The sequence below is a fragment of the Eptesicus fuscus genome, chromosome 3, assembly GCF_027574615.1.
Source record: "Eptesicus fuscus isolate TK198812 chromosome 3, DD_ASM_mEF_20220401, whole genome shotgun sequence".
Lineage (NCBI taxonomy): Eukaryota > Metazoa > Chordata > Mammalia > Chiroptera > Vespertilionidae > Eptesicus > Eptesicus fuscus.
In genome coordinates this window covers 548,511-562,210 of record NC_072475.1, presented here as the reverse complement: position 1 = coordinate 562,210, position 13,700 = coordinate 548,511, and the positions used below count along the sequence as shown (strand labels likewise).

The 13,700-nt window shown below is 58.0% G+C and overlaps 2 protein-coding genes across 2 annotated transcripts; both read right to left on the bottom strand.

Annotated features, from left to right (window-relative positions):
• Positions 1-1,006: 1,006 nt before the first annotated feature.
• LOC129148116 (keratin-associated protein 13-2-like) lies at positions 1,007-1,273 on the bottom strand (the record flags this gene model as incomplete). The annotated part of the gene is made up of 1 exon (XM_054712740.1): positions 1,007-1,273. A coding segment is annotated over one exon (267 nt), but the record flags the coding sequence as incomplete, so codon positions are not given.
• Positions 1,274-9,943: 8,670 nt separating this feature from the next.
• On the bottom strand, positions 9,944-10,370 carry LOC129148115 (keratin-associated protein 13-1-like). The gene is given in 2 exon segments (XM_054712732.1): positions 9,944-10,300; positions 10,302-10,370. Coding segments are annotated over 2 exon segments (426 nt in total).
• Positions 10,371-13,700: the final 3,330 nt, after the last annotated feature.

Here is a 13,700-nt window from a genome sequence, read left to right as displayed (position 1 = left end):
GCCAGGACCACGGCTTTTCACAGCATGTCCACTGGGCCTTGACGGTGAACCCCTTCCGTGTCTGCTCTCCCGGCGGGCCCATCTCTCAGGAAACTGGGCGGGAGCCCGGCGGGCCGGAGGCAGACGCTCCCGTCCTGACGGAGCCTCCACACCTGAGCTTGTCCATCTCTGAGCGGCTGACACAGCAGTTCATCGCCACGCCATCTATGGCTTTTCCTCCGCACCCGTCTCCTCGGCGGGACACTCACTACGGGGCTGGGACCCTTCCCCAGAACAGGCCCGCGTGCAGTGCCTTCGGACCTTCTCACTTTCAACTGCTTTTCACGCGATTGTCTGTCTCCGTCATCGTAAAAAAATACCTTTCCCCACACTACCCTTTAAAGTTTACCTTTCCACTGTGAAATAGCTACCTTATTATTATTATTACTAGCGTTCCCGTTGCAGGAAAAATCCTGCAATAGGATTTCCTGCTGCACTCTACCCCACCTCTGCTCCTCCCTTGTCGCCCGCCCCGCCTTCTCTGCCAACCCGCCTGCTTTTCCCTTCGCCCCCGGCCCTGACTTCGCTCCTCCCTTCTCCTCCCCCCCCGCCCCCCCGCTTGCTTGCTTCTTCGAAGCTTTACTCCCTTCTCTTGGCTTCTTTCGAGGCTGTCTTGATATGCAAATTAGCCGCCATCTTTGTTGGGGTAATTTGCATACTCATCCTGATTGGTTGGTGGGCGTGGCTTAGCTGGTGGGTGTGGCTTGGGTATAGCGAAGGTGCGGTCAATTTGCATATTTGTCTATTAGTAGATTAGATTATTCTCTATTTCAGGCAAACCTAAGCTAAACCGAACACGGGAGAGTTTCCCCCAGTTAGAAAGACAATCCTCGGAAGTGGTAATTGGGAATCGCAGGAGGGAAGAGAGGGTGGGGAGAGGTTAGTTATGTCTAAACTAGAAGCCAGAGCCACAGGCTGGTCTGGAGCAGGATGATCGGCAGCCGCTGGAGGCCGAGCCGTTGGGGTGTCAGAACCCGGACCCATAGCTCAGGGGAGGGAACCCACAGACCCTGTCACCCAGGGGCCTGATGCCAGGGGACCCACAGCCCAGAGCCCCAGGGTGGGTCCTGCAGGGACCGCAGGGTGAGGGGGTCCTGGGGCCACAGCTGGGGGGCTCCCAGCAGGTCTCCTGGTGGCCCCTGTGGGGAGAAGGGCCCTGCAGGCCGGGGCTGGGGGCGCAGGGGGCCGGGCTGTAGACCAGGTTGCTGGGGTGGGAGCCACAGGAGGAGCCTGGGGTGCAGGGGCCCCTGAGGGAGTGGGAGGAGAGGTCCCGGGCAGCCGCTGTGGGAGGTGGTGGCGGAGACGGGGTGCAGCTGAGGGGCAGCTGAGGGTCTGGGTGTGGGTGTCACGCTGGACGGGGTGTTTCCGTCCTCCGGCCGCGGGTTGGCCCACGAGGGGTGACGCTGTGCCACGGGGCTGCTCGGTGCCGTGTGGGCCTCAGTGCTCTCCCTGCGACGGCCGTCACGGGGCCGTTGGCGGGCGCTGCGTTTACAGCGGGTGGCTCTGCGTGACACCGAGGCCCAGGAGCCGCCGTGGCTGTGGACACGAGGGTGCGTCCAGGTGGCCAGGCCCGCGTCCCGGCCGGATTCTCGGGGCGTTCCCGCGCCGCTCCCCGGGGGCCGCGACTGGCTTGCTGGTGGGTGATCCGTTCCGAGGGGAGGGGATGACATCTCTTTCCTTCTGGTTCAATGGCTCAGAGGCCCGAGTCCCGGCGGCTGGGAGCCTTCCCGGGAATGTCCGTCCCGTCTCACGTGTCCCCACGCTCCCCAGAGACCTGGTCCGTTAGGGCAGCGACGAGAGCGCGGACACCAGGCAGGTGGGGTCTTACGGACGGGATGCTGTGGGCGTGGCTCCTCCCCCTTTCTTTTCTGTTTTCAAACCGACCTCCTCACAGTCACCGGGATGCTGGGCAAAGGGCACAGGCAGCGGGTTCGCAGAACGGCGGCGTGTGGAGACCTAACGTGCAGCACGTGACGGTCGTTCACGGTGCCGCTATGTTGCAGACGTGAGACGTGCTAAGAGAGTGATGGTGAGCGTGCCCACCGCGCCCACACGCACGAGACCGTCACCGAGAGAAGTGAAGGTACGTGAATCGGTTTGACTTTGGTCATCTTCTCACAATCCACATCTACACCGAAACACGGTGCCCCTTACGTGTTCACAGCGTTTACTTGTCATTTAAACCTAAAATGAAAGATTCTGGCCCTGGCTAGTGTGGCTCAGTGGGTCGGGTTTTGTCCCAGGCACCAGGGAGTTGCCAGTTCGATTCCTGGTCGGGACACATGCCCGGGTTGTGGGCTCCATCCCCAGCAGGAGGCGTGCAGGAGGCAGCTGATGGCTGTTTCTCTCTCACATTGATGTTTCTCTCTCTCTCTCCCTCTCCCTTCCTCTCACTCAGAAAATCAATCTACACTAATAAAAGAGAATCATGCAAATTGACTGTACCTTCGCGACACCCACCAGCCAATCAGGAGCGAGTATGCAAATTAACCCAACAAAGATGGCGGGTTAGTTTGCATACACAGGAGCCGAGCAGCTGGGAGTGGGATGGGGTGAGATGCTTGCATCGTCGTGGCGACGACACAGGTGTTCCTCACCGCCCCAGCAGCTCCGGGCCTCTGGGCAGCGTGGGAAGGTGGAAGGCGGCTCCGGGCCGGAGCAAAGGCGGTGCCGGCAGCCAGGGGAAGGAAGGCCCATTCTTGCACGAATCTTCATGCATCGGGCCTCTAGTAAAACTATAAAAACCTAAAAGATTCTTGAAGGTCACACGTAAGGGTTCTGTGGGGAGATGCATTTATGAGACGAACCCGGGCCATTTAGTAGCTGTGTCTCCAGGGGCCCCAGCCTCCCATCCAAGGATCGGCTCCAGGAAGTGGTCTCCTCCCTTTGTCTCCACACGTAACAACTCCCTCTGCACCGCGGTAACATGGATGTCAGAGGGTGTGTAACCCCCGGCCTGGGACTGAAAGACGCCCGGAGATTACGCGGTTCGTGCCGCATGACGAACCTGCACCCTCTATTCTGTCCCTGGGCCGTTCACCAACAAGCAAACATGGACACATTCCTCGCAAAAACGTCCCCTCGGCCGAGCGCCGGGCGGCCACTGCGTTTTGAGCGCTCAGCGCCGTCACTGGGCCGTGAGCGAACCGGCTCTGATATGTGAGCTGTTTTTCCAGAAGGATCTCGGCCGTCGGGGCGGCGAGCTGCCACTTCGGACAGACACCCACTGCTCTTCTCCAAATCGCCGTGACCTGGTCAGGGACACGCCGGGGAGCGGGAGCCAAATTCCAGACGAAGGTTCTCCTTAATCGCTTCGTATCAACCATCGGCCTCAGACACGCTCTCCATCACGTCAGGCTCAGCGAGGGGACTTTGGGTTCCGCATTTAATGCTCTTAGTGGACCACATTACCACGGGCGGGGGGCGGGGGTCCTCGGCGTGCCGCACGCGGGAATGAACACCCCGCCCATCGCTCCGCATTAGATTCCTGGCATTTCCCCCAGGGACTCTTCCATTAAACTTCCTGAGGTGGAGGCACAGGGAAGGTTTCTCAATAAACTTATCAGCGAGGCGTCCACGTGGTTTCCTATAAACTGTCCAGAAGCAATGGCTGAGGACACGGACGCAAATGACTGCTTGGCTCTGTCCCTCGCTGCCACCATGTCTCCACACACGTGCCCGGTGACCCTCTGCCCCGGCGCCAGGGAATTCAGTGGCTGAGACCCACGTGGAGCCGGCAGAAAACACGGCGAGAAAGCGCGTGCTCCGCTCCGGAGCGGCCTCCCGGTCCGCGGAGGTTCTGCTTCCCGACATTGTGGGCTGTTTGGCTCAAATAAACTCCAGAAATTCTCACGGGTTTGAACGTTTCTTACGTTGACAGCGGGGTCCTCCCTCACACATCCCTGGGGTTCGGAGACAAAGGGCAGGGCCCCGGGGCCTGGAAAGCCTTACAAACACGCACCATCTCATCGCCGCCGCCCGCCGCCCGCCGCCCGCCCCGGAGACACCACAAAGTGGGAAAAGCAGAAGACGCTGCCCAGTTCATCCAACCCCACCCAACCCCGTTCTGCAGCGAGCACAGAAGAGCCGGCGTTTCACGGGGTTACAGACGGGGCTGTACCGCCGTGACTGACCCGCTGTACCCCCGACGGCCCACGTCCTGTCTCGCCCCTTCCCCACGTGCCCCTCGCTCCTCCCCCTCCTTCCCGCGGCCGAGTTCACAACGTGGTCAGCGTGCGTTGTAGGAAGGAGGAGGAGGAAGTGAAGAGGTGATGATAGAAAACGCGGGAATCGCCAGCCACTGCATCGTCACATGTGAATGGTAAAGAGGGGTCAGTCCAGCTCATGGATGTTCATGGTCCAGGTTGGTCTCAGACATAATCTCCCACCAAGAGAAATCACCCAATTTCACCCCAAACCGGAAGCCGACAGGAGGACACCAGCGCCAGGGCCTCCTCTCCCGGCGTCCCGAGAGCAGGAGCCGGAGAGGGGCTCTCCTTCGGGGACGTGCCTGGGCCTCAGCTTCCCGTTGGGCGATAACAAATTCCCCCGCGTCAGTGGCTGTTACAGTTCTGTGGGTCAGAGGTCAGCCCGGCCTCGCTGGGCTGCCGTCAGGAGCGGGCGGGGCTGCGCCCTCCCCACAGGCCCCCGAAGCTCTCCTCCTCGCCGTCCACTCTGGAGGCCACCCGGGCTCGCCACCCCTCCCTCCCTCCACCTCCCAGGCCAATGGCAGGTCAAATCATTCTTTAAAACAAAAAAAAAATTTAAAGAGAGAGAGAGAAACATCCATGTGAGAGTGAGACGTTGATTGGCTGCCTCCTGCACGTCTCCAAGGTTGGGGGAGGGTGTGGAGCCCACACGCTGGGCGTGTGCCCCGACCAGGACTCAAACGGGCGACCTGTCAGTGCGGGGGGAGGGGGGATGATGCCCACCCACTGGCCACACCAGCCAGGGCTCAAATCATCCTCCCGTCCATCACCCTCACCCGCTCGCATGCCTCTCTCCATCCATCGTTCAGGAGGCTTAGAATTCCATTCCCCCCCCCCCCCTCGCCCCCGCACCCCCCGAGTTCCAGGTCAGCTGGTTCTCAGCTCTCGTGCTGCCCGCTGCCTGCCTCTACCCCCTAAGGCAGCGCAATCTCAAGTTCCAGGGTTTAGGGTGTGGGTGTCTGCCGGGCCACACCGCCGCCCACAGACACTCGTCACTGAGCGCAGAGACACAACCAGTCAGTGAAGAGCAGCATTTCACACGTCGGGCGTGAACGGAGAGCGTGTGAGGGACTCACAGACGGTGAAATCAGCGGCGGGGACAAGGGCCACGGGACACAGGATCACACCTGAGATTTTCCCTAACGTCCCGTCTCAGGGAGACGGGCGAGGTAAGGAAACTGTATTATTTTACAACACGAAGCCCCCAACTCCACGTAGAAGTCATCGTCACCCAGGAAACGGCCCCTCCCCCCACCACGTGACGGCTCTGCACATGCTAAGTCCCTGTATGTCATCCTTCTTACACATCAACCCTCAGTTCCCACAGAGCGGCTCCCAGGCCACCCCATTAGCAGGACCAGCTGGCTCTCCTCGCTCACATCTGGTGGCTCCGGCCTCCAGCTTCCCGAGACCCACACGGGGCAGAGCAGACGCCGTGGCTGTGAGCTCGGGGTTTCCGCCCCACGCTTCCACTCACAGACAGACAGAATTCCCACAGCTGCCGGTCCCCTGACCATCAGCCTGTCTCCCAGGTAAATGTAAGCCGTTTCCCCGGAACGCTCTCCGGGGTCATCTTGGGCCCGTCGCCCCGTTTCCAGGACGAGTGTTGGTCTCCTTCGGGCGAGCAGCTCCGCCCTCCCACCGGCCCCTGTGGTTCGGCTCCGTCCCGGGACACGCTGTCCAACACGCCGCCAGGGCCACGGCTTTTCACAGCATGTCCACTGGGCCTTGACGGTGAACCCCTTCCGTGTCTGCTTTCCCGGCGGGCCCATCTCTCAGGAACTGGGCGGGAGCCCGGCGGGCCGGAGGGAGACGCTCCCGCCCTGACGGAGCCTCCACACCCGAGCTTGTCCATCTCTGAGCGGCTGACACAGCAGTTCACCGCCACGTCGTCTATGGCTTTTCCTCCGCACCCGTCTCCTCGGCGGGACACTCACTACGGGGCTGGGACCCTTCCCCGGAACAGGCCCGCGTGCAGTGCCTTCGGACCTTCTCACTTTCAACTGCTTTTCACGCGATTGTCTGTCTCCGTCGTCGTAAAAAAATACCTTTCCCCACACTACCCTTTAAAGTTTACCTTTCCACTGTGAAATAGCTACTTTTATTATTATTATTATTATTATTATTCTCTATTTCAGGCAAACCTAAGCTAAACCGAACACGGGAGAGTTTCCCCCAGTTAGAAAGACAATCCTCGGAAGTGGTAATTGGGAATTGCAGGAGGGAAGAGAGGGCGGGGAGAGGTTAGTTATGTCTAAACTAGAGGCCCAGTGCACGAAGTCCCTGCACAGGTAGGGTCCCCAGGCCTGGCCGGCGATTCCTCACCTGCCAGCCGCCGGCCTGGACCTTTCTTCACCTGCACTGCCTCCTGCTGGTCGGTGCACGTCATAGCGAGCGATCGAACTCCCGGTCTCCCGGTCGAACTCCCGAGGGGACACTTTGCATATTAGCCTTTTATATATGTAGATACTCATCATGCGCAACACGAATGAAATGGTTTGTGGGTCTCAGTAAGCAGGCAGGAGTAACCAGTAATACAGTAAGAATGCTCATAAAAAATCTCTTCGATTGCTTAAAAATTAAAAACGTGGAAAATCCACAATGTAACAGGGTAATGTTATGGCCTTGAAGTATTGACCCTCCTACAGCATGAAAGGGGAGAAAAGGGAAGGGGCATGAATCAAGTGGCAACAAAGGAGCAAGTGTTCAGGTAGAAATCGGAAGGCATCAAACGCAACCTGCCTACATTTCAGAGACTAAAAGACTGTGCTAAAAAAAAGTGTTTCTTTTCACTTAAAATAAATGTTCTTAAATATAAGAAAACAGCAAAGGGAAAATGAAAAGATCTATCCGGCCAAAGAGGCAGAGGTGCTAGCGCTGATGGTTAGTCTCGGAGTTCTTTGTGACACGTTCATGAGACATTTCTCCACAGTCTCCCTGGGCCCGTGGTCGGCAAACTCATCCGTCCACAGAGCCAAATACCAACAGGACAACGATTGACATTTCTCTTGAGAGCCACATTTTTTAAACTTAAACTTCTTCTAACGCCACTTCTTCAACATAGACTCGCCCAGGCCGTGGTATTTTGTGGAAGAGCCACACTCAAGGGGCCAAAGAGCCGCATGTGGCTCGTGAGCCGCGGTTTGCCGACCTGGGCGACACAGGCTGGGTTATTCCGTCGCTCATTGAAAGGGGACCCTCGGCCCTGCCCCCAGGAGCGGAGCCATTGAACGTGCCAAGTGCAATCGCACTGATTAGGTTAAAGGGACATTCAGTTCCTCGGCCACATTCGTCACGTTTCAAGGACAAAGTGGACACAGGTGGCTGATGGACGCCAGACGCTGGGAGGTGAGGGTGCAGGTAGGTTCGCGTCTGAGTTCCGGTGGACAGCGCTGCCGAGACACGCAGCGGCGCTGCTGGTTCGCTGACATACATGAAGACTTTTTAAAAATATATATTTTTTATTGATTTCAGAGAGGAAGGAAGAGGGAGAGAGACAGAGAGAGAAACATCAATGATGAGAGACAGTCACCGATCGGCTGCCTCCTGCACGCCCCACACTGGGGATCAACCCCGCAACCCAGGCCTGTGCCCCGACCCCGACCGGGAGTCGAACCGTGACCTCCTGGTTCAGAGGTCGACGCTCCACCCCTGAGCCACGCCGGCCGGGCGACACGAACACTTTTCCCATTTCCTCTGGGACACAAGCATGTTAGGAACTGTAAGGCCACCTACCTTTCCCCCAATTCGTGCATTACTGTGTTTTAGGAATTTCTGTATTTTAATGCCATGTATGCTTATGCATGTTTGTATGGGCAGTATTTCCTTTATCTAATATCTCTCCTTTATTTACGATTCCTTCCTTCCTACATCTTTTCACTAGATTCTGGGATCATTTTGCTTTTGACACTTATTGTGTATTTTAGTACAGGAAGGCGGGTGACAAATTCAGCTTTGATAGTCTAAAAAAATGTCTGTATTTCCCCTTCATTTCTGAAAAACAAAAAACACTCACTAGTCAAGTAGTCTAGAGCTTTCTTTCTTCAGAAATTGAGGCTGTTTATTGTCCACCTTCCTTCCTTCCTGTTTAAAAGTCAGTTGTCATTTGTTCATAGCAGCACAATTCACCAGAGCTGAGATCTGGAAACAGCCTAGGTGCCCATCAGCAGGTGAGTGGATCAGAAAACTATGGCACATCTACACAGTGGAATACTACGCTGCGGTAAAAAAGAAGGAATTCCTACCGTTTGCAGCAGCGTGGATGGACCTGGAGAGCATTATGCTAAGTGAAATACGCCAGGCAATGAGAGAAAAATACCACATGATCTCACTCATTCATGGAAAATGAAGGACATTATAACCTGATGAATAAAAAGATAGATACAGAGGCAGTAAAGCACTGAACAGACTGTCAAATCACAGCGGGAAGGCTGGGGCGTGTTGGGGAGGGAGGGAAATAGATCAACCAAAGGACTTGTCTGCATGCATATAAGCACACCAATGGACACAGACCCTGGGGGGGGGGGGGATGAGGGCACGTGACAGGGGGTAGGGGAGGCTGGGGGAAGGTCAATGGGGAAAAAAAAGGAGATATATGTACTAATATATGTAATACTTTAAACAATAAAAAATATTAAATAAATAAATAAAATCCAGTTGTCAGTCTGGCGCGACTGTGTACAAAGTAGTTGTATTTCCTCCCTCCGGAGGCTCTGACCGTCCTCTTCCTCCCTCCCGCTCACCGGTCTGACCTCGGCCGGGTGTGGGCCTCCCTCGTGTCTACCAGGCACGGGCGTTGCCCGGCTCTTACACGGGTGAATTGACATCTGTGTCTAATATTTCCATGTACCGAACCTCTCGCTGGAGTGTTCCCACGGCCGGACATTTCTCACCTCCTCGCCGTGCTCTGGGCTGTCAGCCCGTCTGTGTCTCTCCTCTCTCTCCGTCCACATCACAGCGAGATGGCCTCTCCGTGTCCGTGCCTCCGCCCGTCACTGCATCTCTCTCTGTTCACAGACCTCCCTCTGCGTCTACGTCGCCTCCACCGACGGGAAGCTGGGCCTCGAGGCCCTGTCTCTGCTCACGTCTTCTTTCATGGTGACCCTAACCGCCCCATCGGAGCAGACGGCTCCTTCCCTGCTCCCCACGAAACGGCCCCCCCAGCCCGCCAGCCTGCTGCGTTACGCCCGAGGGCCCCGTCTTCGGAGGAACCGATCTCATTCCTGATTTGGAGATTTTAACCCACAAACGTCTACCTAGTCAAACAAGAGCCCCACGACGTGCAGTCTGAGGTCCCCCAAAAGGTGTTCGGCCTCCAGCTCCCTCGAACTGCACAGCCTGTCTCCAGGTCACATGCACCTTTTCACAATTCGCTTTCACAGACCCCAGCCAACCCCCCGCGAGCGAACACAGCACCAACACACACAGCTGCTCATCAATGACTGTATTAGGGGCCGCGATTCGGCGTTCCACACATTTCAAAAGACATCCCAGGGTCCTTCGTTCCGTCTCCCGTGGAGAGCGGATCCACCAACGGTGGACTTTCTGAGATAAAGTCTTTCCGTCGTATTTGGGGCCAGAGACGAGGTGAGACGCTGACGGAGAACGAGGGAGTGGTGCCCCCGTCGCCGGTGGAGACAGCGGGTCTGAGCCGGGCTCTGCCGGCGGGGACGGCCAGGAGGGACTTGGTGCGACGCTCAGCGGCGGCGAGAGCCCCAGGCTGGTCTGTAGCAAGAAGCCTGGGTCACCCTCGAAGGGGGGCAGGTGGGGCGGCAGAACCCGGGCCCAGAGCTCTGGGAAGGGAACCCACAGACCCCGTGACCCCCGGGCCTGACGCCAGGGGACCCACAGCCCAGGGACCCGGGGCGGGTCGTCCCACAGGGACCGCAGAGCGAGGAGGTGCCGGGGCCACAGATGGGGGGCGTCCGGCATCTGGGGGGCTCCCGGCAGGTCTCCTGGCGGCTCCTGTGGAGAGAGGGGCCCCGTGGGCAGGGGCCGGGGGCGCAGGGGGCCGGGCTGTAGACCAGGTTGCTGGGGTGGGAGCCACAGGAGGAGCCGGGGGGGGCGCAGGGGGCCCCCGAGGGAGCCGGAGGAGAGGTTCCCGGGGCAGCCGCTGTGGGACATGGCGACGGAGCGGAGAGCAGGTCGGCGAGAAGAGCCGGGTGTGCCTGTGGCCTGGACCGCGGGCTTATATCCTCCCGGCCCGGGCGGGGCGCCTCCCCGTCATCGCCTGCACATTTGAAGTCCCGTGTGAATGCGCGCGGCTGGCCGTTCCCTCGGTGACTGCGGTGAGCTCACCTCTTCATCTGGCATTTACGGGGACTCGCCGGGTTTATGGCTCTCAGTCAGGGACCTGCCCCCGCACGCACGCCACGCCGTGTGTCACGGGCACCCCACCACGGGAAGGCCGCCTGCGTCGTGTCCGTGCCGCCCCGCCCCTCCCGTGGGGCGGGGAGGACGTTGGCTCCCGGGTGGGGACGGGGCAGCCACCTCCCTGAGTGCCGATGGCCAAGAGGAGGGTCCTCTCTGGGTGAGGAGCCTTCTGAAGACCAGCCCCGGACACAGCCACGGGCCCACCCGTGGGCGAGCGGATAGAAGCTGTGGCGCATCGACACCGAGCGGCCAGATGATGATGATCTCTGAACGCATGACAACCTGGCCACTCAGTGTGTGTGTGTGTGTGTGTGTGTGTGTGTGTGTGTGTGTATATATATATGAGGCCCGGTGCATGAATTCATGCATGGGTGGGGTCCGGCCAGCCTGGCCAGGGGGAGGGGACATGGGCGGTTGGCCGGCCTGCCTGCTGGTTGAACTCCTGGTCGAGGGGACAATTTGCATATTAGCCTTTTATTCTATAGGATAGACACGGAGTGGCCAGATGATTATGCGTTCAGAGATCATCATCATCTGGCCATGAACACCGTGTACACCGTGGAATACTATGCAGCCATGAAAAAGGAGGCTCTCTCACCCTTTGAGACAGCGTGGGGGGGCCTGGAGAGGATCATGCTGAGTGAAATACATCAGTCAGAGGAAGACAAGTATTGCATGATCTCACTCGTATGTGGAATCTAACTCTACATAATAAAAGCCTAATATGCTAAGTGTGTGGTCGTCCAGTCGTCCATTCAGCCAATCAAAGTGTAATATGCTAATGATATGCTAAGACTGCTCAACTGCTCACTATGACAGGCACTGACCACCAGGGGGCAGACTCTCTGACCGGTAGGTTAGCTTGCTGCTGGGGTCCAGCCAATCAGGACTGAGTGAGACGGGCCAGACACGCCCTGAAGCCCTCCCGTGGTCCCTCCCTGGCCCTGATCGTGCACTGGTGGGGTCCCTCGGCCTGGCCTGCACCCTCTCGCAATCTGGGACCCCTCGGGGGATGTCAGAGAGCCAGATTCGGCCCGATCCCGCAGGCCAGGCTGAGGGACCCCACCGGTGTATGAATTCATGCACCAGGCCCCTAGTGAACAAAATGAACTGATGAACAGAGCGGATCCAGAGACATGGAAGCCTGGAACAGAGTGCGGAATCTCAGAGGGGAGGCGGGGGCGGGGGGCGGGAGGGAGGTGATCAACCAAAGACCTGGTAGCATCTATGCATGGCCCATGGGCACAGACAATGGGGTGCTGAAGGCCTGGGAGGGGGTGCGGGGGGTGCTGGAGGGGGTCAGTGGGGGAAAGGGGATGAATGCAATACTTTCAACAATAAAGATTAAAATATAATAAAATAAAGACTATCCCTCCCCAAAGCCATGCCTCCTGCAGCGCCCGCCTGCAGCCTGCAGGGCCCACACCGGGAGCAAAGGGATCGAGACCCAGGCCCAGGAGGGACCTCCCGAACCTGCCGCTTTTCCAGTTGGTGTTCACGGAAGGGAAGTCGTATCGCGCCTCAGAGACCGCGGTGGCCGCGAGGGAGCGCAGGGTGGACGAGGGGATCGGGTGAGGGACAGGGACAGTGGGGGGCGGGCAGCCTGCGGACACTGCGCTTAGTTCATCAAGTCAGACGTTTCCGAAGGAGCTGACTAATGGCGTTTATAGGATGCGTTTATACTGTAAATACCCAGGGTCCCCTCTCCCAAAACATCGCCACCCCACCTCACAGTGACACGCGCCCTCCGAGCATCCCCAAGGTCATGAAAGCTACCGGGCTTCCCTCCCCGATCGGGGCGATCCTGCCCTCACGTTCTGGGCCCAGATTCTGTGAGTCTGGAGGTTTATAAGGTGGGGGTCCCCTTTAAGAAAAAGACGACAACGTTGTGACCATGATCGCAGGTACAATATGGGTGCTCATTCAGAATAGAAATAACTGACAAATAAAAACGTACACGTCGACAAAATCTGTAACTATCACAGGATCAAAACAATAGGGTGTCATCCTACTCATCGCATCGTCGCTAACCTTCCCCCCCTGTGTCTGCTGTGCACGCCTACAGGTGACAATGCTTCTGTCAACACGGTTTTCTGTGGAAAGAACAGCAAAATAATTCACTTTTCCTCCAGAGCTGCATGTGAACATACTTGGATTCCTTTAGGCCCGTGGTCGGCAAACTGCGGCTCGCGAGCCACATGCGGCTCTTTGGCCCCTTGAGTGTGGCTCTTCCACAAAACACCACGGCCTGGGCGAGTCTGTTTTGAAGAAGTGGCGTTAGAAGAAGTTTAAGTTTAAAAAATTGGGCTCTCCAAAGAAATGTCAATCGCTGTGCTGTTGGTATTTGGCTCTGTTGACTGATGAGTTTGCCGACCGCGGGGTTAGGGGACATGGACACGTTTCAAGGTCACCGCCATCAGGAACGCCCCTTTGTCCTGGTCGGTGCTGCTCTCAGCTGGGTGTCCCCTGCGTCGCCCACCCAATCGCTGGCCTGCGGGTGGGGGACTCGTGTGAGGAGCAACAACAAGTGGCTGAGGACATGGGCTGTGGCTCCTAGCAGGAAGCGGCGCAGGGTCGGGGTTCGAATCCTTCTTCTTGGGGTCAAAGCTCCCTGAAGTCCTCAGTTCATGAGGTCGGCTTTGGGGACAAAGGGTGGAATGGGCAGCTCTCTGCCCACACCCCCCCCCCGCCCCCCCAGCCCCAGGACTATGACAGGAAATGCAAACGTGAGCCCTGTGTGACCTCACCCAACGGCACCCACTACAGTTAATTCAGAAACAGAGTCAAGAGAAGTTGTCCACAGCGACCGACCTCCCACCTGTCCCTGCAAGTCTCCAGCGACCGCGTGTCCGTGTGTGAGTTCCCGCTCTCAGGTCCTCTTGGTATCAGCCCCGTGGCGGGTGCATCTCCCCCTGAGACGCTGTGGGCTTTTCACTAAACTGTGACCTGTTGTCTGTTTAAATCCAAAACAATTCACATAGAATATGGTCTGACATCTACAAACGGGAAGTCTGCGATGCTGGTCCCCTGCTCTCAGCTGCCCAGGTGCCAGCCGCTCCCTGTAACTCCCCTCCTCCGCCT